At 35.7% G+C, this 25,947-nt stretch overlaps 2 protein-coding genes across 4 annotated transcripts; one reads left to right on the top strand and one right to left on the bottom strand.

The window, feature by feature from the left end:
• The first annotated feature begins 3,954 nt into the window (after positions 1-3,954).
• On the top strand, positions 3,955-10,786 carry LOC122585889 (two-component response regulator-like PRR73). 2 transcript variants are annotated; one of them, XM_043758005.1, is made up of 9 exons: positions 3,955-4,088; positions 4,668-5,158; positions 6,044-6,205; positions 6,312-6,445; positions 6,685-6,861; positions 7,818-7,992; positions 8,613-9,000; positions 9,142-9,901; positions 10,423-10,786. In XM_043758005.1, exons 2-9 carry the CDS (start codon positions 4,804-4,806, stop codon positions 10,528-10,530), a joined length of 2,259 nt encoding a protein of 752 aa, XP_043613940.1. In that variant the 5' UTR covers positions 3,955-4,088; positions 4,668-4,803; the 3' UTR covers positions 10,531-10,786. The 2 variants fall into 2 exon arrangements, with proteins under 2 accessions (XP_043613940.1, XP_043613941.1); XM_043758006.1 differs by having other exon boundaries at positions 6,688-6,861.
• Positions 10,787-11,914: 1,128 nt separating this feature from the next.
• On the bottom strand, positions 11,915-15,783 carry LOC122584663 (elongator complex protein 6). 2 transcript variants are annotated; one of them, XM_043756709.1, is made up of 6 exons: positions 15,475-15,783; positions 14,266-14,338; positions 13,869-14,056; positions 13,635-13,781; positions 12,536-12,812; positions 11,915-12,008 (listed from the first exon to the last, which is right to left on the bottom strand). In XM_043756709.1, exons 1-5 carry the CDS (start codon positions 15,688-15,690, stop codon positions 12,777-12,779), a joined length of 660 nt encoding a protein of 219 aa, XP_043612644.1. In that variant the 5' UTR covers positions 15,691-15,783; the 3' UTR covers positions 11,915-12,008; positions 12,536-12,776. The 2 variants fall into 2 exon arrangements, with proteins under 2 accessions (XP_043612644.1, XP_043612643.1); XM_043756708.1 differs by having other exon boundaries at positions 12,536-12,805; positions 15,475-15,779.
• Positions 15,784-25,947: the final 10,164 nt, after the last annotated feature.

Genomic DNA, 25,947 nt, shown 5'->3' on the forward strand with positions numbered 1-25,947 from the left:
GTTTGGGCCAATGCATGTCTGCAGTTGAGTATAGGGCCATCCTTAAGTACCGGTTGATGATTCCCATGTACCCTGAAGACGAAACATGTCATGTCTGCTGCAAGGCCTGTCTGGATAAGTATGACGAACATGTGGTTCATTGTAAGGAGCTGCCCGGGTTTAAATATAGACACAATTGGATGCGGGACGTTCTATGGGACATTTTAAGGCGAGCTGGGATCGCATCCAAAAAGGAGGCCCCCATGAACTTCCTTACAAATCCCGCGGAAGGGAGATCTACTCTGCGACCAGCAGATTTGCTCGTCTTTGGTTGGGTAGGGGGAAAACACGCATGTGTTGACCTCACAGGAGTATCCCCTCTAGCTGGTTTGAGGGATAATGATTTTGTAACTGAACAAACAATGAGAAAAGCTGAAGCGAAGAAAGTCAATAAGCATGTCAAAGCGTGTGAAGAGAATCAACATGTATTTGTTCCCCTAACTTTTGATACCTTTGGTTCCTTGGCACCATAAGCAATTCGTTCTTGTCTAGGGTTCAACGGGTTATCCATAGCAATATCCCGACTCCAGGGGGATATGGGTTTGTTTTTAGTAGATTAGGTTCCGCAATTCAGAAAGGGGTAGCGGCACAACTTGTTACCCGCCTACCGGCTATTACGATGTAATTTGATAAAATTGTTAAATATATATGTCGGAAATGGCTCAAATTCTGGAAAAAAAAAAATGTATGTTTCATAACGTCTGATAAATGAGTTTTATGTACCTAATAACCTAAATATTAAATAAAGAAATATCAAAAAGCATCAAATCCATAAAATTAAACATGTGCTCCATAATTAACCTTAACCTCAAACAGGCCAAATTGAAATATGTATGGCATTTATTTGAGGCACTAAAACAAGTTATAGGAATGATTAAGGCATGTTAAATATAAATATCTAGATTAAGTTTGGCATCCATCTTAGTAACATCACTTTTCTTGGACCATCTCGATACTTTAACCCCCGTCAACATGGTGTTGCTCTTTCCAATTTTTCTGTATATCTATGTGTCCAATAAATTTACCATTTCAAGATTTTCACATGTGAAAATAATTGGTTTGAAGTAAGTTGAACTGATTGTCTAACCGAACAAAACGACAACATCATATAAACTAAAAGAATGAGGAAATATGTTACGCTATAAAGATATATTACACTACTTTAAGATATTTCAGCCCATATGCAAAAGCTTCTAAGTTCGATTGCTACATCTATGAGAATTGAGAACGAAAAGGGACAGAAATTGAGAATAACATTAATCGACGTATCCATGGGCCTTACACGTTTTGCAACAATTTCGAATTAGAGCCGGTGTGTCGCATCTCGTTAAGATATGGTGCATCGTATTAGCCGGTGGGTTTGATTTTTAAAATGCCTATATATACATGACCAAAGAGCCCTAATATGAACCAACTTATTTTTCATCCAAATTTAGCGTTTCTAGAGAGGTTTTTCTTGGAAGACTTTTGAATTTTTAAGCTATTCGTTCATCAGATTAGAGCAGTTAGATTAAGTATTCGTCTTTTCATAATTTAGTATAATCTTTGTAAACATAAACTCTTCTATTGTTTATATTTTCATTATTGATTGCGTATCCCCAACAATAAACTCTTCAATTGTTTTTATTTATTCATTCATCCAAATTAACTCTTCTATTGTGTATACGTCATACTTTTTAGTATTTTGATACTATATTAATATAAACTCCGTTGTTAAAAAAAAAACAATACCCATTAGATACTACGCAGAGTATATGTTTTTTACATCTTTATCTTATTGTACTAATAATTTTTGATATATTCAAAAGTAGAATATATGTATACACATTAGCTTATAAGGTAAAAAAATGTTTCAAAGTAGTTTTATGTTATTATACTTTCACAAGAATATTTTTCATTTGAAACAACTTAAATCAAATGATGTAAACTGTAAACTATAATATCATTCAAATCATTTTTTCTTACTTTAACAACAATACATCTTTATATTACTATTTAATAAATATATAGTAAATTAATAGTCATGTATAAATAATACATGATACATAATTCTATTATTGACATTCATCATGTTTACTTTTAGTTTTATTACATGACTTGATTTCTTTGTTCAAATTTACTTTTAAACACACCAATAAAATCAAATTATCATTTTTCTTATTATATTAATCAATTCGCAACATCATGCAAACAAATTAAAGGGACACTCACCCACCATAAGATATTTTCATTATTATAATACTAATTTAACGTCATTGCAATTAGATGTCTATAAAAATGACATATATATATATATATATATATGTTTAATTTATATGTCTAAAAATAGGTCTACTTCATACATTATATGATACTTGTTTTTCACTAATTCTCTTTTATTATATTTATTTTTGATTCTGTCACATGACTTGATCTTCTTTTTAAAGCTATCTTTAAGCATACTAATTAAGCACAATAATTATTTTTCTAAAAAATTATTAATTATTGTTAAAAGTATGTTTAAAATCTGACAAAAATACATTTACTCAACTCATTCTCTCTATTCTTTTTAATCTTATACGAGTACTAGACAAAAGACACCGTACGATGCGAAGACCACGGTGGTAGCGGTGGGGTAATGGTGGTGACGGATGGTGGTGGTGATGTGGTCATTGATATCAAGATAATTGGTAAAAAAAATGAGAGTGCAGTTATTTCAATAGTTGAGAGATAGATGTTACAGATTATTTAACTAAGGGTATTTTAAGTATATTGATTAATTACGAGAGCAAGTATCCGCGCGTTGTGACGATCAGATGGTGAGGGTGATAGGTCATAGAGTGTGATAAGTCATAGGAGATGATATGTTATAGTGTGTCATAGCCAAATGCCTTAGCCGTACGGGCTCCCCCATCGGATTTAAAAATTCATCGAAAGTATATCAAATGACATCTCTAATGAAAGAACTTGAAACTTTAAGGACACCCATATAATTTTTATAATTTATCGATATACGGTTTTTGAGATAAAAGATTTTGAAAGAGTTAGAGGAATAAAATGATTTATGGAGGAGAGGGAAAAAAAATGATTGGTTAAGATTTGAGGAGAAAGAAAGGGTATTATAGTTATTTTACGTAAATATAGAATAGATGGGAGGGACATTTTGGAGAAGTACTAAAAATCAATATTGAAAATTTAAGTTCAATGTTAAAAATTTAGAGGTTTTTTGTTTTATAATATAGTCAGATATAGATAAAAGAAAGTTGTTTGAAAAAAACATTATGGGTTTTTTATTAAAAGTTTAAAATTAAAAAATAAAGAAAAAGAAAGTGTTAATTGATTAAAGAGTATAGATATATCATGACTTAATACATCAGAATTTAGCTAGTTTTCTTTAAAACGATAGTGGGATTTCCACTGTCAATCATGCCCTCGAATTGACTGTGCTGGTGACATGGTCGATCTCTATCAGACGATAAAGAGGCATGCCGCTTAGCCCAACCACCAATGTTAAATTTTTTTTACAAATCTAGCAAATTAATCACCTTGTTACAAAAGGCTATTTTCGTCAATAATCACAGAATTTCCCACCCAAACATAACGGGAAGCAACCCTTCCGTTACCTCTCCGTTATCTAATCGTTTAATCCTGGCCCCAAAAAAGTAAAACAAGAACCTTTAACTAACCACACAGGCTTCCACGTGTCCACACACAATCGGATCTAAAAAGATCCGCAAATCCGCCCCAAAACAATTCTCAGCCCGTATATTGATCTTCCTACGTGTCATCCTACGTGTCATATCCTACACCCTTGATTAATTCCACGTCATCATCATAAATCGAATAATAAAAATAATTTAATTATTATCTTCTTCTTCAACATCCCAAAATTTTCCTTTATAATAACAATAAACTATCTCTCATTATATGTAAAAAAAAATCTTCATCTGCCCAACAAATTTCTTCCACTTACTTTCTAAATTAAATCAAACTTTTTTCAATATTTAGTCCTCTTGCCTGGAACTTTTTTTGGCCCAATTTTTCGGATTTCTGTTTCTCCGGAATTTACGGTAAATTTATATATCTATATTGTAGTTGTAATTGAGTCAACTTATAGTAAAGGGTATGCTTGAAATGAATATTTTTTAAGTTATTTTAGTTAAAGTTTGGAATTTTTTAAGTTTTCTTGAAAATTGTGGAGGATTATATGGTGTATATATGTATATATATATATATATATAGGTTTATATATGGTAATTGAAGTAAAGGGTATGCTTGAAATGATGTTTTTGATGTTGGTTTTAGTTAAAGTTTGGATCTTTATTAGTTTTGTTATGGTTTTTATTTAATTAAATATTATGCAAGATTTTATTGTTATTGTAACGTTTATTTTATTTGGTTTTCATCAAAATTTTAGCAGAAAAAAAGGATTTTTTTTAGGAAGATTGAAATGAATTATGTATGTATATGTGTGCAATATCTAGTTATAGTTTACTGTAATTATAAATAGTTCTATTTGTTAAATTTCTCTTAGAACATAATGAGTTTTAGCTTTTAAGAAATATGTAAGACAAAAGATTATTTTTTACTGTTAACATTATGTAATAATGGTTTTGTATGCTTGCTGATTCCTCAAGTGAATTATGCAGGATTATTGCAAGATTTTCGTAAAAAGGTTCGTTACTTGCAGACAAACATTATGTGCCATTTTGCAACAAGGAAACAACTAGTTTTAATATCTCAAACCAACGCCTTATTCACCGATAGTCTATTTGAATTTTGTTAATGAGGTGTGTTGGGGTGAGCACTAATGTTCCGGCAACTAAAGGGTTGGCGGAGCTTAACCACCATAATCGTGTGGAGCTTAAGGAAGTGAGAAATGAAGCTGGTTTTGATGGTCAATGGTTGTCTGAAGAAGAAGTGTCAAGGCTCAATGAGGATGTGAATAGTGCTAGGCCCGAGGAGCTAAGCCAGCGTAGACAACCACAGCAGCAGCAGCAGCAGCAGCAGCAACCTCAAGAACCTGTGGTTCAATGGGAGACCTTTTTGCCTCTTAGGTCTCTCAAGGTTCTTTTGGTTGAAGATGATGATTCAACTCGTCAAGTTATTAGCGCTTTGCTTCGGAATTGCAGCTACGAAGGTTTATAACTATTTAAATTGCCAATAATTGCTTGTGGTACATATACCATGTAAAAGAAATGACAATTTTTATAGTGTGGTTGCAAAGGTTTCTATTTATGTATGATTAATCATAGCTGTCTGTTTATCAAGATAAACTCATCACTTACTATATAGGTATGTCTGTGACCGTAGTTACCATGACTTGGGATACGTTACCACAGACGCTTTTTGTAGTTACTCAATTCTTCTGTTAGTTTAACATTTTAGGGGCAAATTGGACAGATACATGTGTTCAAACTTGTTAAATAATCTACCTATCAGACTTTCTAAATGATTATGCATTCAGACTTTGCTGCCTTTAAAAGTCGCAATTGGTTTCTCAGACTTCCTCCTTCTACACAAAAACTAGTAAAAATGAATACTTTTCCAACAAGACTTGTACGAAACATAAAGAGAGGAAAACATCTAATATCATTATCAAAAAACATGTCAGCTAAAGTCTTAAATTGTTTTTGTTTTACTAGGCGCTTTCATATTAGCTTATTTATCAAGGAAGAGAACCAAAGGGCTTTTGGCCTATAAGCAATATTGGGTTTCTACCATCAACCAAGAAGTTGTGGGTTCATATCTTAGTCAAGACAATTGCTGTAGATAATAGATCGTTTGGAGCATAAGTCTATGTCTCTGCAAGTTTAGATATATGTTTTTAGCCCCAATATTGGATTGTATGATTCATAACTTTGCATCCTTTATCTGTCAAATAGCTAAAATTGTCCATTGGGGATATATTGCCAAGGCAGAGTTCATTCAAGAAAAAAAGCATGGATATATTAATTTCTTGATTAATGTTTTTTTTACCCTGTTTTCTTAAGTTTACTGACCAATATTAATTTCTTTATGACAGTTACTGCTGTGGCAAATGGTCTGGAAGCGTGGAAAGTGTTGATTGATCTAAACAAGCAAATCGATCTAGTTTTAACTGAGGTAGTCATGCCGTATATGTCTGGTATCGGTCTCTTAACGAAGATCATGAGCCATGTTACCCGCAAGAATCTCCCAGTGATAAGTGAGTTTATTTCCTACTCTCCTTGGAAATCTTGCAACTTCACTAACTCCGGTTTCAACATATCTTTGAAATTCCAACTTTTGTACTTAACAAGTTTTACGTGCAGTGATGTCATCCGATGACTCAATGGGTATAGTCTTTAATTGTTTATCCAAAGGTGCAGTTGACTTTTTAGTCAAGCCTATTCGAAAGAATGAGCTAAAAAACCTCTGGCGGCATGTATGGATGAAATGTCACAGTGTGAGTTAATTTATTTAGTTGTTATGGTGCTTATGTATGATTAAAATCGGACAAGTTTTGGACTTCGGCTTCAGGTGTGTTCTGATTTCGTATGTTTATTATTGTGGGGTGGAGTGTACTAGATTTGAGCTACTACTTATCCAGTATGCTCGTCTGTCCATATGAAATTTTCAAACAAATGTCGCCAAGAAACTAAAGAAATCTTTTTCTGTTTTGCTTTAATTTTTCATGTGTTTCAGCAGTCTACCGGTAGTGGGAGTGGAAGTGGGAGTGTGAGTGGCATACGCGATCGCAAATCTACAAAATCAAAAAGAGCCCAGGAGTCAGGTGATGACAGCGATAGCAGTGATGAGGATGATGACATCAGCATTGAACTGAACGCGAAGGGTGGCAGCGATAATGGAAGTGGAACTCAGGTAAATTTTCAATGAATAATATTACCACTACTCTGATATGAATTATGCAAGTCAGAAGTGGGGGGATAATTACCAAAGGCACATAAAATAGGGGTTCAAGCCTCCAAGGCCAATTAATTTACTTATTAAGGGTTGTCTTTTATCTGTTTTAATTTCCTTATTTTAGAAGATGTTTAATTCGGTTTTATATAGCCTCATAACGATTTATCCATCATTGGATAATAATTATTTTCAGTCTTTGGACTTAGGACTTAGGAGAGCTAATGTCTAAAACTGTTAGGAGTACTATAGTTTCTGCTTTTTTTTTTTAGTTTCCCTTTACAATAATCAGTATTTGCAAATCCATTTCGTGGCACGCTACTTTATTTTTGCACTTTTCAACACTTTCTGGCACTTTTTATTCTGCTAAGAGCAGAGGTCTTACCACCACTAAACAAGTAGGCCTACACGTTATCTTTTTAATGGTTCCTTTTCTCTTCCATTTTCATTTTTTCTGTAAATCATTAATCCGTCATTTATTTCAAACAGTGGGATTGCTACCCTAGATCTGTGAATAATATAATTACGGCTTTCTGCGTTAATATATACTTTGACCTTGCGGGATCATTTCGTCCCACTCCACTTTCAGCCAAGTTTTTCAATGTGCTCATTGACCCATGACACAAGCCGAATTGACCCATTCATAAGGGAAGGTGACTTGTACACCACATAAAATTACTACACACATAAGACATAACATGGTACAATATCACTAGGACAACACATAGTGGCTTGTATTATCGAAGTAATATGGACTACAAATCACCTAGCAATTATATGATAACGGATCTAAATTGCTGCCTCTATTTTCTTCATATGTGAATTTTCCTGATCTGTATGATTATTTTCCAATTGTAAATTTGATGATTTTTTTCATTAAGTTGTCCCTAAATACTGTTATATTTGTTATTATCTAGAGTTCTTGGCCAAAAAGGGCTGTGGAAGTTGATAGCTCCCAAGAAAAGTCTTTGTATGATGAAGTACCAAATCCTCGTGATACCAATGCTCTGGCTGCAAGGCCTGAAACATGTAAGAACAATTGGCGATTAGCGATTGCCAATAGAGAGGATCTAACGGAGGATGATAAACTAGGTAATTCATCGCTATTGCTTAATTTCGAAGCTAGTTAGTGAGTTTCACAAACTTTAGTTATTTGAAAATATATTCGAACTATAGATCCAATAACTTATTTACCAACATGGCAACATATGACGTGCCAAATATTTCATAAGCATTCTGGTCCGACATATAAGCAATCTGGCACCATTATACTTTGAATAAGATGTGGTAATCTTAACCCTATTAAATATACATGGGTTGGTTTGGGTTATGTATCTCTTTAATGGGCCGCATGGGTTAAGCTAAAAGGTTTAACTAAAAAATAAACTGGTTGGAAGTCATGTAAAGCATTTTTAGCATGCAGTCACTTTATCAAAAAGTTTAGATTATTGTTGTAGTAAACAAGTTTTGCTAATCATAATAAAAGGATGGATAAGAAAGAGTTATTTGGTTCAGTTCATCCTGTTTAAATTAGTCATTTTGCCATATTTTGGAAAAGATACTTGTGTATTTTCCCGTCACTATTTTATGTGAAACTAGCTGCCTTAATAGATAGTTATTCTTCCCGTTAGTTTTTCTTTCCGTAAGGAATGTTAGTTGTGCATAGTCAAATGCATCATTATTATGTTAAGATCTAAATTTTGCTATTGTAGAAATTATTGAAATGGGAAAAGACTTGGAGATTGGAGTGCCTAAAAGTTCAAATTTTGTGGTTGAAAACACAAACAAAAAGGGAGTGGACAACACAAACTCAAAGAAAGGGGGCGAAAAGTCTGATACTGCTATGCAACTTGGTTGCCAAAGTGGTGCACCAAAGAAGGAACCTCTTGGTCCCACCAAGATAAGTAATACCCATATGGAAGCTTTAAAAGCAAACCACTTGCTCAAGAATATTAACATTGAAGATAAATCTTCATATTATTCAAAGGAATCGCCTGCCCTCGAGCTCAGTTTGAAGAGGCCAAGAGATGTGCAGGATGCTGAAGCTAGTGCCCAAGACCGGACTGCTTTACGTCACTCCGACCATTCAGCATTCTCAAGGTATATTATTTGTAGAGGATGCAATCAGTGTGTGAAATGGGTAATAAAACATGTCAAAGCTGATGACTCACTTTATGTTGAACTGAAACACCTTTTAACTACGTTTTAGTGTTTGTGTGCTAATGATCATTTCTATGCCAGGTATAACACTGTATCAAACACTAACCAGGCTCCAACCGGGATTGTGGGCAGCTGCTCGCCACTTGGTATCAGCTCAGAAGCTGCAAAGCCTGATAACTTACAATCTAATTCAAATGGAACACCTAATCAACGTTCCCATGGCAGTGATGATATGGGGTCCACTACCAACAATGCTTTCACTACCAAACCAGACAACAAACCACTTCCCAAAAATACCACTCTTGTCGTTACCCACAACCATACTTCCACCCTTGAACCACTCATCCCGTCTGCTGCTGAGGATGGGGATGGAGTTAAGACCACTGCTGGACAATCAAAGCAGCAGGTGCAAGTCCGCCACCATCATCACCACTATCACCACCACCACCATCATGTCCATAAACTTCAGCAACAGAAAATGGTTGATCCCGATGATGGATCTTTGAGAAATATGGTGTCTAATGTCTTGACAGCTTCAGCTGAAGGAAATGCTGCTAATTATGGTAGTGCATCAGGAAGTAATAATAAGAGCAATGGTGAAAATGGAAGCAGTTGGCAGAAGGGAAGCAGCTCTGCTCTGGTGGCTGAAGGTGGTAAGATTGAAATGGATAATGCTCCTGCTAAAAAAGATAATGGTGTCGCAAAGGTTTGTAATGATGGAGATGGCAGTGGAAGCGGGAGTGGAAGAGGTAGTGGTTTGGATCAAGAACGCTTAACTCAGCGAGAGGTCGCCCTTAATAAATTTCGTCAGAAGAGGAAGGAAAGATGTTTTGAGAAAAAGGTATATACTTTCTTTAAACAAGCTTTCACATGTTTACCAGTGATAGCAACAATTTCATTTTCTTACCAGTCATGGTAATATTATATTTATCAATCATAGCACAGGCTTATAGCTACCCAATATATCTCATTGCTGCTATGATTGGTTGTAAAAAAAACAAACAGTAATTCTTGATAATTCTCTAAGTATGTCGCTATTGTTGGTAAACACGTGGAAGTATGTTGACTGTTTGTGGAATCATCCCTATATCAAATAAGTGGATGACCAAAGTGACTTAGTTTGGATTAAGAAGACAATTTATGAAATGGAGCCAGATATTCTTTTTCTCCCCTTTTTGTCGTTGGTATGAAACTGAATATCCAATGGACAACTCATTGTTTGAGAACTAAGTTATTATTTGCTTAAAATTAGAAACTAAGAGGTTCATGGTTAGAAGTAATCAAATTATAAGCCTGAAAACACAAATCCGGGCATACCTTTGACAGTGAAACTAACCGGCTTTTATCTGGTGATTTTTGAAGGTCCGGTACCAAAGCAGGAAGAGACTAGCAGAACAGAGACCACGTATTCGTGGACAGTTTGTTCGACATGGGGCTAATGGGGTCAATAATGAGGATGCAGATTCGTAACGGCTGACTTTGACTTTGTTTCTGATATCAAATAAGTAAATCAAGGTTAGCAGTGTTGTAGATATGAAGAGTACGTTTCAAGATACGAGGGGATGCAATGAACGATTTTAGAAGAATGGAATTCAACCAAATCTTGAATTAAAACATATAGTCCACCCGTCTCTAGCAGTAAATCTTTTTTCTCCTGGACATTCCTATATTATGTTCATCCTAATAATGATTTTTCCAATTTCAGTTTTCGGTTTGTGTTGCTTAATATTGTTTGTGCCTGGAGTTTTCTTATATAGAACCTTTCTAGGTATTTAGATGTTCTTGAACTATTGTCCAAGATTATCTATTAATGTGAGCAAGTCATTTTGATAATCTTGTTACCAGTCTACCGTAGTTCTATATGTGTTTTTATGAATTCGGTGTGATTCGATAAGCAAGCCAGTCAAGTGGGAAGAGCTGATGAATCTAATTCCTCACATTTTTTAATTGTTAAAACTAACACACTTACAAGTGTCAGGTCTTTATTTAACAAATAAGTATTGACATTTTTACACTAAAACAAATCATGAAAAGTAAGCTTTAAGAATCCGATCCTTGTATTTCCGGCCAAGGTAAGAATGTGCAAACTTGTGGTACTTTGTCGACAAAAAATCCAAGAAAATGAACATATTTAAAACTCAATTAATATCATACCTCCAACAAGATCCCGGAAAAGAACATACTCACATACATGTACCATGACATAGTATAAATATCTTATGTGGTCTATAACAGAACCTTAGACGGTCATGTGAAATTCGAACCACAAAATGATTGATTATGGAAATTGAAAATAATAATCAATCTCAAACACTCCTACTCCTTATGTAGGTTGACGTGACCTACCAGGACTCCAGGAGGTTCTCGTCATTCTGCCAAAAACATGTCGTACACCGTGAGGGCGTGTTAATGCTCGGTGTTACCAGTAGTATCAAAGGATTAGAGCAAGCCCCTGCAAAACTCGATGTTGAGTTGTTTTATGGCATGTGAGTATAATATGCTTATCGTATAACGATCCTATTCACAAGACTCGGTTTTCCAACCAACCATAAAAAAGGGTTTGCTTTTTTCTATTTTTTAATCTTTATAAAGATATGGTGCATTGTTGCAAGAAATTCGGGCGAAAACTGAGGATAACTACTAATAAGCTTCACGTGTAAAACAATTCATTGTGGTCAAACTCAAACATCGGGACTCTGTAAAACAAAAATACACAAAACATGAATCAATTATAGACCAAACTACACATGAGTTTCTATCAGTTCTCATTGAGATTTGAGCTATGTATTGATTTGTTCGATAAAAAATTAATTTAATCCTTTATAATCAGGTGTGTTGAATCAGTTGGTTATAATGAACAAAACAAAATCTTCTATAAACTACGACTTGACGAAACATGCCCCGAAGGCCCAGTCATGCGCATCTTTTCTTAGAGTACACGGAATCCCCTTACCCCCCCCCCCCCCCCCAAGGGTGTTCAAAATGTTAAGGGAAAAGGCAAATTTATGGCCGGGAACTCCTCCCGGGGGCATTCAATGGCGTTCTCAAGCACTTTTTGGTAAGGTAATGCCCTTTAAAGGGCTACTCCTAATAGTCTTATAACCAACAAAAAGGACAATATCAATGACCCTCAATCCAAGTGGTCCAATGACTTAGTAATGAGAAGGTCTTGGGTTTAGATGACACATGTAACCAAAAAAAGAAAAAAGTATGGGCACTTAAAGAATAGAGATCATCGGCTGGGTCAGCGGCTCATGTATGATCCAACTTGCCGTAAGAAAAAAAAACTAACATGGGACAATGCATGAACACATGCATCATCTATTGACACATCAATTTTGCTATTGAAATGCAATATCCATTACAACCGAATGCATATCTTGACAATAATTACCATCAAAAATGACCTTCAAACAAAACACCCAGCCTGATAACAAAAACTAATTTCACCTATCTTGCAACTTAAACAAAAAACTGATGCAAAAAATGGGTTTAAACAGTCGGCAATCCCTAGTTCATTGGAGCTACAGATCATCTAGATTCTAGAATTAAAAAAAATACTATCTTGAATGCAAATACATGACACTAGTGAAAAAGGATTTGACCAGAATGGTACATATTTTCAAGAGCAGCTCCCTGGATAGAAATAATCCACGCAATTTTCCTTGACCCTGTAACGGAAATTATGTATCTTGCCCTTTGAGCTTCCTGATCCATCAGTGGTTCCCTTGTTCAATACTGTCAACTGCATGCTGACAACTTATGAGTATGTAATATTGTTTAAAGCGGACAAGATAAATGGCTTGAGTTAGTTTAGGTAATGGGTGCTACAGTCCAGGTCTAAAACAGTCGATTTTGGCACAGACCAGGTAGGGTTGAACGGAACACTCTGTCCAAAACTTATCATCCACATATAAGTAACTGGCATGTCAAATGGATCTGAAAAATGATGTTACTCCCTTATAACAAACATGAAACTTTTTAAATAAAATATATAGCAGTTACTATGCATAGAGAATACACTATGAAAGGCCTTCAACTCATCTTTGAGATATAGTTTTCTATTTTACCTGTTTGACAAGAGATAAAAGAAATCAACACATTCATAAGTAAATGGGTCGACATTGCACCAATACTTATAGTGGATGCTAGATTCATTAGTTAATTACAACCACATAAACCGGATAAACTAAAAACACGCATTAACTTTGATTGCCAAGCTCACAGCAAGACACTACAGTCAGGGGCTTGCCTAAAGGGTGGGCAAGGGGGGCTAATGCCCCCTTCAAAAATTTTATTTTGTTATGTATTTTTAAATTTTTTATGGATTTAAAAAAATTTCCTATATGTTTTTAACATTTTGCCCCCTTTTAGATTTATATTTCATGAATTTTTTAATTTTGCCCCGTCCTAAATTTTTTTCCTGGTACCGCCATCGACTACATTTTTGCTTTCTTTTTAGTGACTTTGAGTTCCTTAACAAAACGGAAAGGCAAAATTACTTTTCTTCGTAAGTCATGCGTTTGGACTACTGAACTATGACTGGCCAGAGGAAGCAAAATAATAACAAATACCTGCCCATGGACATCTGCAGCCAAACCAGTAATCAAAGGCTCTGTCTTTATAGTGATGTCAGCAAGGTACTCCATTTGTAAAGGAAGGGTTAATCCTTCTCCACTTGAATAGATATCTTCATGAACAACAGTAACAATTGTACAACCCTGTGAAAACAAACATTCAGATCAACATCATGTTGTGTAGCAAAATGTAGAAGGCACTTAAAACTCAAAATCCAAACAGTGTCTTACAAACTGTGTGGTTAATGTGTGACAATAATGCATAAAATCCAGGACATCTTTTGTAGAACCATTAGCAGCCACCTCCAGAAGAGAAATATCATCAATCATAATTATAATGTTTTTCTTTAACGAATTGACTTCAACAGCTTTTTGAATATTACCAAACAAAGCAATTAATCCACCTTCAACTCCGCCATCTGTTATCAACACGTGAAACCCAAATTTATCAATCTTACAATTATCTGATATCAGTTACTAAGTGGTGCTTAAGAGACATTTATAACGATACTGTTTTAAAAAAAAAAAAAAAAAAAAAAAAGCCATAAAAGAAGTATCTCGTTCCAAATTCCGTACTAGCTCGAAAAGATTAACATTTAGTAGGACAACATTCACCTGATATTCTCACCTGGACACTCCAGCATAAGCATGTCAAAAAATATGAATCTTTTATTCTCCCTTTGCACGGCTAAGTTGCATCCCTGTAGCAGCAACAAATTTGTATATTTAATTGTTCTCGCATAAACCGTTTCCCTTGACTTCTAACAGACAAAAGATGCTCAAACTATAAAGCACCGAAAAGTCATTTCTTACGACTGCCGCATCATCAAATTGCAAGTATTACATTTTGTGACATTTTAGAGCATTAAAATTAACTACACTCTTTATCTACAAATACTTATCTACACGGCTAACTCTGTATATAACTCGTGTCCCTTCAAAAGTTCAAATAAACACAAATTCGGTACATTATTTGTTATAAATTTTCTGTCTCTATAACTCTATGTCTAATAATACTAAAAAAAAAAAAAACAATACATATCTCTACTACTTTATAAAAATTATCGCATTCTCTTACCTGATACTTTTCCACACTCTTTCTCATAAAAAATGTCCCCATTTCTACCCTTAATGAATTAATTAATATTCTATTTTATTCATTAATTTAAACATTCTCACTTAAAATACCTAATAACATTTAATGAAACGAGAGCAAGTACCCGCGCGTTGCGGCGGTAAGATGGTGGGGTGATACCTAGGTCATAGAGTATGATAGGTTATAGGAGTTGATATGTGATAGAGTATGATAGTTAAATGCCTTAGCCGTACGGGTTCCGCCCTCAGATCTAAAAATTTGTCGAAAGTATATTGAATGACATCTCTAATGAAAGAGCATGAAATTTTAAGAACACCCATACAATTTTTATAATTTATTGATGTACGGTTTTTGAGATAAAAGATTTTGAATGAATTGGAGGAATAAATGATTTATGGAGGAGAGAGAAAAAAATGATTGGTTGAGATTTGAGTAGAGAGAAAGGGTATTATAGTTATTTTAGATAAATATAGAATAGATGAGAGGGGTTTGTAGGGGATTATTTAAAATCAATGTTGAAAATCTAGAAGTAATCTGCTTTATAATATAAGTATAGATAATTACAACATAAACCAATCAACCCCTAAAATAGTTACACTACCCCTTCTACTCTAATTATTTTTATAATAATAACCACCCCGCCACCACCACACCGCGCCAACACCAGCACCACCGTGCGTGGGTAAAATGCTAGTATATATGTAATATGTGTGTGTGTGTATATTACAAGAAAGAAATTACCATTTTTCGGAGAATACGGTCATAATGATTAAAAGGTTGAGCAAAGGCCAGAAAAATGACGATATTTTCGGAAGACGGTGATAAAAACCGTTTAATTAGGTGGTGTAAAACGAACGCGCCGCTAGTTTCCACACAATCCGAAACTAACAACAGCCGCCCGGTTTGTGAGTGTTGCATATTAAGTGCTTCATCTAGCAAACCTGCCGGCCGGTCCATTTTTTCCGATCAGTTTTTATTTATTTATTATTTAGGGTTTATATTAGTTTGAGTGGGATTCGTTGAGTCTTGTTGACTTTGTATTACTTGAGTCTTGAGTGGGATACAATAGGGAAACAAAAGGGGGAATTGGACGTGCTGTCCATGTCAATGTAATATTTAATCCAATTTAAAATACAAATTTATACTACAACAACAACAGAACTCAATCTTTGCGCAGGGTATTAGGGAGGTAAGCTATAGACAGTCTTACCTTTACACATAGGTAGAGAGACTGCTTCCATATGGACCTCTGGCCACAAAGATGTGCAAGATGGAAAATGAGAATTGTTTAGAAAAACCATATCTGTCTGCCGAGAATCTGGAAAGAAGAAATACTTGTCTCCTGAGTCTGGCTACTTTGCGGGTCGAAACGAGTATCAACCATGCGTTCTACCGAAATCTTAGAAACATGTTTGACAATACAAATACAAAGGCAACCATATTGAGCATATTAAGCAACATAAAAGTAGCAAACTAATAGGCAACTCGAACAAGTAGTAAGAAACAACCAAGACAAATATACATATAGATAAGAAATGCCAAAACCTGAAAGGGACTCGATGGGACCAAGGCAGTAACGACTTCTAAACAACCTATGGAAAAAAAAGGAACTTAGGCCGCCTAGCTACACTAATCCTAGTCCTCTCACTGGCTCTCCAAACCATTAAACTAAACCTAAACACCTAGTTCTCTAGATAAACTTGTCACAAAATCCTGTTTTAGGACTAAGCTTTTAAAATGACTGTTATGAGGAATGAAACCGGTAAACAGTTCTATTTGGGACTCGTACCGGCTAAGAGATTATTTGTTGCCGCTTATATGCCACTTTAGCCTCCACCTCGTCACCTTTCACGTGCCTAACACACTCCACCACACTTTGACCGTATTAATAAATAAAAAAAATAAAAAACCTAAAACTAAATAATTTCCCTCTTTCTATCATCTCCATCTTTCTCTCCCCAATACCCCTTTTCTTTGACATAAACCTTAGAAAATAAAATGTCATATGGTTCATATCATCCACGAAGAAACCGTAGTAATGTATTGCGTGAAGGTGAGGCACTGTGTTATTGTGGATATCGAATCAATCCACGTACATCTTGGACAAGGAAGAATCCGGGAAGAAGATTCTTGTCATGTCCAATTGTTGTAAGTTTTGAAAAATGTTCAAATCTTTTTTTTCTGCTATACATTTTGTTAATCCATTTTTGTTATTAGGATGATAGAAAGAAATGTCAATTATGATTCTTGGATGAAGAAGTCCCCACCCAATACACAAAGATCTTGTCTTCCAACTACACACTGACTTGAAAAACTTGAAAGAAGAAAGTGAAATGGAGAATGATTTGTTTGAAGAAAGAATTTCTCTAAAGTCAGATTTGAATGTTGCAAATGGGAAATTACAAGTCTATGAAAGTGTTTTTATATGGATGGTTGTTGTTATAATTGGGTTGTGCTTGGTAATCGGTGTAATGGTCATGTATTTGATGTAGTTCACTTTGACTATCTAATGTATCTCCTATTTTCTTATGAAATTATGTGTATGGAACACTTGGTAATTGGTGTAATGCTCATATATTTTTGATGTGGTTTTGAAATTATGTTCACCTATTTTATTGTCTATGTGTTGGAAGTAAATATATAAGAAACAACAAGATAATAAAGTTTGCCCATACACAGTATATTACTGCATAAGTACCAAAATTAAGGGCATACATACCAAAAGATGTGGTTATGAAATTATGTTCTCCTACATGTTTCTGCATGCAAATTCTAAGTACCAAAAGATAGGTTATACATGTTTCTGCATGCAAATTCTAACATACATACCAAAAGACATAGACAAAAGATCAGTTTAACATAACACATCATATTGCAACATAATTAAGTCACTACAAATTGATCATCTTCAATTTGTCCTTGTCCTGGAACTCTCATTGCAAGTTTTTTTTGAGAATCCTTTCACTTGGAACCCTCTTCCATTCCATCAACCTTGGACTCCTCCGTTCTGGTATGACATTTCTGTTAGTCTTTTTGGGGGTGGACTGATTTTGACTAGATGTTGCATTGTCTCTGGACTCCTGAATGGATGCTTCTTTGGGTGTTGAAATCTCCACATTCTGAGTCTGTTGTGGTTCCTTTCCCTTTGACTGCTTCTAAATGGATGCTTGTTTCTTGTTCCAATTCTCTATTGCACTTGGAGGTGTCACATCTTTTGGCCAAATTGGACAAGGCACCCCATCACCACCACCAATAAATGTTTCTCCAGATTTTAAATCAACACACAAGCCAACACCCCACCATCCATGTAATTTTCTGGGACCTGTGAATGCATTTGGATCAACACACAAGTGCAAAACAAATTGCATAGTATTTAGAATCCCTAAATCCAGTTGTAAAACAAATTACAATGACAAAATAAATAAGCATAATACCTTTCACACCAAAGAATTTAGGATCCCTAAATCCAGCACTTGAAACACCTAGGTCCACCCCTGATTTGGTAATTGCACTTAAAGATCCAATGACAAAATTATCTACATTACTTGGACCACACAGATTCTTCTTTGGGCTTAGCACTTTATCCACGTATACTTTTGATTTGATCCACCTTTTTGTGGTGGAAGGTGTTGTTTGGTTCTGGCTACAAAAACCACCATGTTGGCTAATACTTGTTTCACACACCTTTTGTTTTTTCAAAGACTGCCCCACACCCTGGTTTTGTTCTCTTTGCCTTTTATGACCCACAGTTTGTGTCTCATCTTCAACACCTTGAGTTGTTTGACCCACACCTTGACTTGACTTGACTAACCCACACCTTGACTAGTCTACCTTTGTTGACTTCTCATCCTTTGTTGACTTGACTGACCCACACCTTGACTTGTCTGACCCACACCATGACTTGTCGGGGAGAAAAGGGGGACAAAAAGGAAAGAAGGGAGTTAGGTGGGGTAAATGCGTCGGGTGAGATTAAATACAGATATCATCGATAGATATAGATATAGATATAAACCGGGTAGTGGAATCCTACGTGTATAATTTTGATGACATGTAATTTAAATGTACTAAAAATAATTCGAAAATGGATTTAAATTTTGAATGTTACCGGGTACTTGATCGCGGGTCCCAAATAGAACTGTTTACCGGTTTCATTCCTCATAACAATCATTTTAAAAGCTTAGTCCTAAAACAAGATTTTGTGACAAGTTGAGGTATTTTCCAATCAATTAGCCCTTTAAATATATATATATATATATATATATAAAGTAAAGTAATGTCGTTATTTATTGGTTTTGAATCTCGATACTTCAATTGTATATGGAAAAGGTTGAGATATGGACAAGCTAACCTATATATATATATATATATATATATATATATGTATATAGTTATTTATAAAATTACAAAGTTTACCATTGTGAATTGTATGATGTTCGATAGTCAGAAGTGCTATGCATGATGTTCGATAGTCAGAAGTTACATTATTATCTATAGACATATATCTTAGTGATTGAACCCGTTTTAATCGACTTTTTCCATCCCAATTATTTTTTTCTTTTTGAAAGATATAAATTACTAACAAATGTCCATTGCTTTTGAAATATCATTTAAAGTCTCCGCTACATAAGCACACATCTATACTATTATATAAAGATTATAGCCCCATGCTGAAATTTTAGAAAAAATGAGACATGCGAACTCACCAAATTATCTTAATGAATTAAATCACAACCAACTTTTAATATTAAATTACACCATTATTCTCTTATTTTATAACATATCTCTACCACCCCTTTAATCAAACACTTTTAAATCAGTTACCTACACCATTTGACGCCGCTACCACCATCCACACCCGTTGCCGCCCACACCTGTCGCCGCCATCACCACTGCATTGCGCAGGTACCATGCTAGTTCATTCTAATCGCTATTAAACAAATAAAAACATACAAAAATCACTTCCCAATGTCATATTTCAAATCTTAAATGCCCAAACAAAGCCTGTCAAAATGTATATATAACCATGTTTACATATCTCACCATGTTTGGCATTGCTAGTGATAATCAGTTCCCAAGTATAAAGTTTCCAACAAAATTCACCTTTAAAAAAAAAAGTTCCCGAAGTACAATTCCAAATGTACATTCTCATGAATTTCGTGCATCTAAATCATCAGGCAATAATAAATCCTAAGGGGGGACGGAGTGGACGATTTTATGGTGACTTTATGACTTGATACTGGTGGGAACACCGTCGTCAGTCTAGATTTTATGGCTCGCCAGCATGAAAGAAAGGTTGTGAATCGTTGCCCATAAAATCGGAATAATGGGACCCACATGCAAAAATAGACGTTGATGTTTGAATGTGTTGACCAAAAATAGTTGTAGGATATTTAAAATAGGATAATGATAAATCAACCTAATTGGTGTGCTTAAAGATGTGTCTAATTGTAAGAAGATGATGACATGTGGAAAAATCAGGGGGCAAGATTAGGAAAGAGAATTAGTGGAATTCACATGTCAAATTCTTAAGGTTTTAGGTATATCTTTAGGCACACCAATTAGGTTGATTAATCATTTTCATTTAAAATAAAAAAAAAACTTTCATATATTTTTGTATATGTATATAAATCTCGGGGTGCCCAGATCATGTGAGGATTAGGATGGAGGTATTTTACCGGCATCATATGACTCATACGGAGTGCATCGACGGGTATCCAATTATGGTACCGGGGCTAGGGTTCCCCCATTACCCTTTTTTTTTTAATCTCTTTCACTTTCTTCTTTTTCAATTTCACACACAACACACATTAATCTTTCATCAACAAAACATTAACCTTACAATCATGGATCATAGAAAAAACAAAAAAGTTGAACCCGGGTTTAATTGAGGGCGTGGAATTGGTGGGTCTAGGCGAGGGCGTGGCTTAAGCAGTTCTAGTCGCGGGCGCGGTTATGTGCCTCAACAAACAATGTCTCAACCACCCTCTATCGTGACAAGTTGCCAAGCGACGATGATGAAGACGTTGTTCCCGAAACACAAGAACTTCCAAACGGTATTGATTTTATTTATATATGATACGGTTCTTTTATGTTTTATTCATATTTAATCCGCAAATCTCGAGTTTAACAAAATGCGCAGTAGCAAAGCTTGGGTGGGTGATGGTTGATTTGAATTCGGTAGTAGCTAGAAAAATTGGGAAAATGGTGTTACTCTCATCATTATTTGAATTAGGTAGTAGCTAGCTATTGAAATTAAGCCTGGCAATGGATTGGATATTGATCCAATCCGATTCGATCCAATCCATGTATATCACTTATTGGATCAAAAATAATATCCATTTATCCATTTACCAATCCAATGGATTGCTCCATTTCTCCATTTAATTATTTGGATCGACCCATGATCCATCCGGATTGATCCAGATCGACATATCACCAAAATTGACTAATTGACATATCACCATTGACGAGTGCCCCCGGTCAAATGGTGCCCTTGGTCAAAGGTACCCCGGTGACCCGTGTCCCCAATCAAAAGGTGCCCCCGGTGACCCTTTTTTCGGTCATGGGGGCCATCGGTCAACTGGTGACCCATATGCCCAGTCAAAGCTACCATTTGATCAGTGGCATAGGTCATTTGGTAAGGGGATTCTTACAATTTTTGCACTACATAGAATCGTCACATCGACCAAAGACATCAAGTCCATACCAACAATAACGTCAAAACTCCCCATTTCAAAAGGTACTAAGTCAATAAAGAAAGCATAATTATTAAGAACTAATGTGCACAAACGGATGACCTGGTCTAATCTGACTAACCCACCATTAGCCATTTCTATGTCAAAACATAAATACATAGGGCTCGGCTTAGCACTCAATAAAGGAATGAAACTAGTCGCGACAAAACTATAATCAGCTCCAGAATCAAAGAGAACAGTAGCATAATGACCATTTAGAAGAAAAGTACATGCAACAACGTTCGGGTCGTTGCGAGCCTCGGCAGCATTTAGAACAAAAGCACGACCTCTAGCAGCTGGAGCCTGATTGCCCCTATTCTGATTGGGTCCAGTAATCTGTAGCTGGTTAGGATGAACTGCCACTTGAACCTGTTGCCCAACCCACTTAGGGCATGTGTTCCGATAGTGATCAGTGGCCCCACATTCATAACATCCTCCACGAACTCCGGTTGGTCTCCTTTGATTCAATGGTACAACATTCAATGGTGCCCTATTTAATGGTGCCACCTGAGTCCTTGGTTCCCGGCAGTAATTTGCCAAATGCCCAGTCTTATTGCAGTTGTAGCATATTAAGCAATTTCGATTTGCTGTACGGTGAAGATTGCACTTGGTACACTTAGGATGAGGACCCACATATTCCTTTTTGCCAGCATCAGTCACTGCAAATACCTTGCCTCTGTTACGTCTCTTCCCATCAGATCGCCAAACTTTCTTATTATTACTCGTCCCACTGCTTTCCTTCCTTTTTGTCCCAACAGCAGTAATAGTTCCACACTGAACCAACTCCTCTGTCATAGCCTCAGACCTCAATATAGCCTCCTCTAGGATAAGTGGGTGAACAACAGCCATAGTCGACCTAACCTGAGGAATTAACCCACGAAGATACTTCTCTATACCTTTGTTCTCAGGTTCAACCAAATGTGGAACGAGCCTTGAGAGTTCATTAAAACGAGTAGTATATCCAGCATGATCAGCACCGACCATCTTATGTTCCAAAAACTCTCGTTTTAGCTTCACCAGTTCGGTTGCTGTGCAGAACTTTTTCATCATCAACTCTCTGAAGTTATACCAAGACATCGCCTCTGTCGCTAATCTGCCTCTGATTCGGCATTGAGTGTTCCACCAAGACAAAGCATCTTTAGTGAAAGAGTTTGCCACATACTTGACCCTTTATTCGGGAGTACATTCACTAATACCAATCACAGCTTCCATCTTCTCTAACCATTGAATAAACTTGACTGCTCCACCTCTACCATCATACTCTTGCACGCCACAATCCTTAAAGTTTTTGTAAGTACAAGTCCTGACGCCACTTCTAAGTCCCCTTGGCACATTCCCAAGTCGAATTCCTTGATCAACGTCTTCATAATATTCACCATCCTGATCATCCCCTGTGTCCTCATACTGAGCATCTTCATTCTCTGCATTTTGAGCATTTTGAGCATTTTGTGCAAGTATAGTATTAACCACTTGGGTGATCATGGCAATCATGGCTGGGTCTGGTTGCATTCCAGCTTGCTCATTAGTAGTTTCATTTTCAGCTTCACCACGACCGCGTCCATGACCACTACCTCGGCCGCCACCGCGGCCTGCACCACAACCAACTCCACGACCAGTACCTCGACCTCCAGCTTGTTCATTTCCTCGACCTGCACCGCGGCCAACACCTTGAACTACTTCAGGCCCAGTGCCACGACCAATACCATGGCCTCCACTCCGTCCAGTTCCTCGACCAATACCACGACCTTGACCAGAGTCTTCGTTTTCACCACGGTCTCTTCCACGACCGCCGCTAGTTCCAGCACTAGTTCGTGTTCTTGCCATTGTCCTATAACCACACATCGTTAGTTGGGGAAGAATATACTCGACGATGTTAATATCACAAGATACTCTCAGTAAGCTCTCTCATCTTATGGTCTAAGGAATGCTATCTAGAACCTAAACTATTCATGCAATTCATGTCAATGCAATGCATATATATATACTAATAATATATAACCCTAAATTGTAGTTAAAATGTGGTCCGAATCTAACACCTACCTTCGTTGCACTAGTGGTGTATGTATACAGGGTGTACTAGCGGCTAACCCTCCACACCCCTAGTACATCTAATGCAAGGTTGGATCACGGTACTGGTATGCTCTCTAGGTATTGGCTCGGTATGTATACAGGGTGTACCAGCGGCTAACCCTCCACCTAACCAACACCCGTTAAACATCCCAGGGTAGCTACCACACTCTCACTACAAGTGCAATCACTGATGTCAATAAATGTCGCAAGGCATGGCGGTAATCATAGAACAGTTGATCAGGCTTTTCTATGATTATCGCTATGCGATACTAGTTAGCGCCATCACTTCATCTTGCTCTAATACACATAAGTAATCACAATAACACCAAAAGCACACAGTCACCAAATAATAGCCATAGCCAAAATAAACACAGGGTCAATAAGTCTAAACAGGATGTGAACTCAAAATATAAGCGACGTTAGCACGTCTAGAATGCATCTATGATTCCTATCGTAAATGCTATACGGGGTTCTTAGGTTATAGTCTAGGCTTTTCCACCTAATTCTCTACAACCACGGCTCTGATACCATTCTATAACACCCCACCGTTGGCGGAAACATGAGGTGTCATGAAAAGTACAGCACGACATGGAGTTACATAGATACTGCTAAATGAAATGGAATATAATAGATATATTCCCAAAAACATGAGTTCAAAGTCATAACAGTGCTAAAATAGCTTATTACAACCAAGTTCATAAAGAAATAATCCAATGCATGTAGCCTTAAAGTCTGACAATAAATAAGGAGCACTAATCTCCGAAGTCCAGTCTAGCATAGCAATCTTTATCCCTCATTAATCTGAGCACCTGAAAAGTATACTAAAACGTGTCAACACAAAGGTTGGTGAGTTCGTAGGTTTTATGTCAAAAGTCTAATAAAAGAAATAAGCCTTTTGTCGATTCTTTTAAGTCTAAACAAGTAATAGTTCAATATATAACGAGCAGAGTTACGCCATAATAAGTCCAAATGTCTCAAAGTCCGGCCTTACGGTACCTGCCTTAGTCCAAAGTCTCAAGTCTCAACTCATACAATAAGTACGTCTAAAGCACAACAAACAACACATAGTCACACACATACAACAAGATCAAAGCACGACAAATGGCACAAATAACTCTATACACACAGGCTCAATATTGAACATAAAACAGAAATCGACAAAACTGTTTGAAAATAAGTATACTTTCCACCCCAAAACTTGTAAAAGAGGGGCTACGAAACTCACCTGAAAGCAGCACAAGTATAAATATCCTATATCAACGAACAGGAACACGAACAGCCAGATACACTCGAAACAAGCTCACTGTCTGCCCAACAGTCCTACATCGTTCACAAGTCACTCCATAAGAACTTAACTAATTGCACAAGTCCATGTCCTATACCAGTGTCTTAGGAAATGCCATTATGTCTTATCCAATGTCTTAATATATATATATATATATATATATATATATATATATGTATATAATAGCCGTTTGTCCTTATAAGTTGTTCAAGGAATAGTTCATTTAATAATGTCACGTTTTATTGTTTATATCCGTTAAGTCTTCGTGTCAACGTCATTATAAAATATATTAAGTCCGGAAAGTCATATAATTGGTACATCGTCTTTACAAAGTCTTTTAATCTTTGCATTTATATGTAACTATTATAAAATATATAAAGTTCGATACATTATTAATTATTGTTATATGAATGTATAATTTATATATGGTCCTTAAAACGTATTTTTAATATATATATATATATATAATTAGTCATATGTCCATATTAGATTTTTATCCTTATATATATATATAGGTTTTAGGTAAAATAAAACAAGTATTAAAGTAAAACAAATAAAATAATAGGTTTTTTTTCACTGAAAATCATCGTGCATCATAAAAATCATAGGGCATCAATTTCTTCGTGAATCTTCGTGCATCAATTTAACCATGATCTAAGGGTCAAGATCTTGTCCTATTTTTTTACTATAATACTTGTTTTACAATACCCAATCCCTATATATATATATATATATACATTTGTCCATATCAATTCAATTCTTGTATATATATAGTTATGTCTAATAAGCCTTTTAGTATATATTTATATACATATATCCATATTAATTTCGTAATTATGAAAATTGGAATTTAATTATAAACAAGGGTCAAATTAATTTAAATCTAATTTAACTTTGTTTAAATACTTTAATTTTTGACTAAATGACCAATATAATACCAAAACCCTAATCCTTATCAATAAGCCGCCGTTGATCAAGTTTGACCGAACCAAAACTTTGACCTAACACCAAAATACAAACCAAATTCAATTTTTGAACTAAAAACTTTTCCGGCCGGTTTGACCAAGTTTGACCGGCGTTGACCGGCAGAAAACGATTCCCAAAATTAGATCTAAACACATTTTT

Source organism: Erigeron canadensis, chromosome 1 (genome assembly GCF_010389155.1).
Source record: "Erigeron canadensis isolate Cc75 chromosome 1, C_canadensis_v1, whole genome shotgun sequence".
Classification (NCBI taxonomy): Eukaryota; Viridiplantae; Streptophyta; class Magnoliopsida; order Asterales; family Asteraceae; genus Erigeron; species Erigeron canadensis.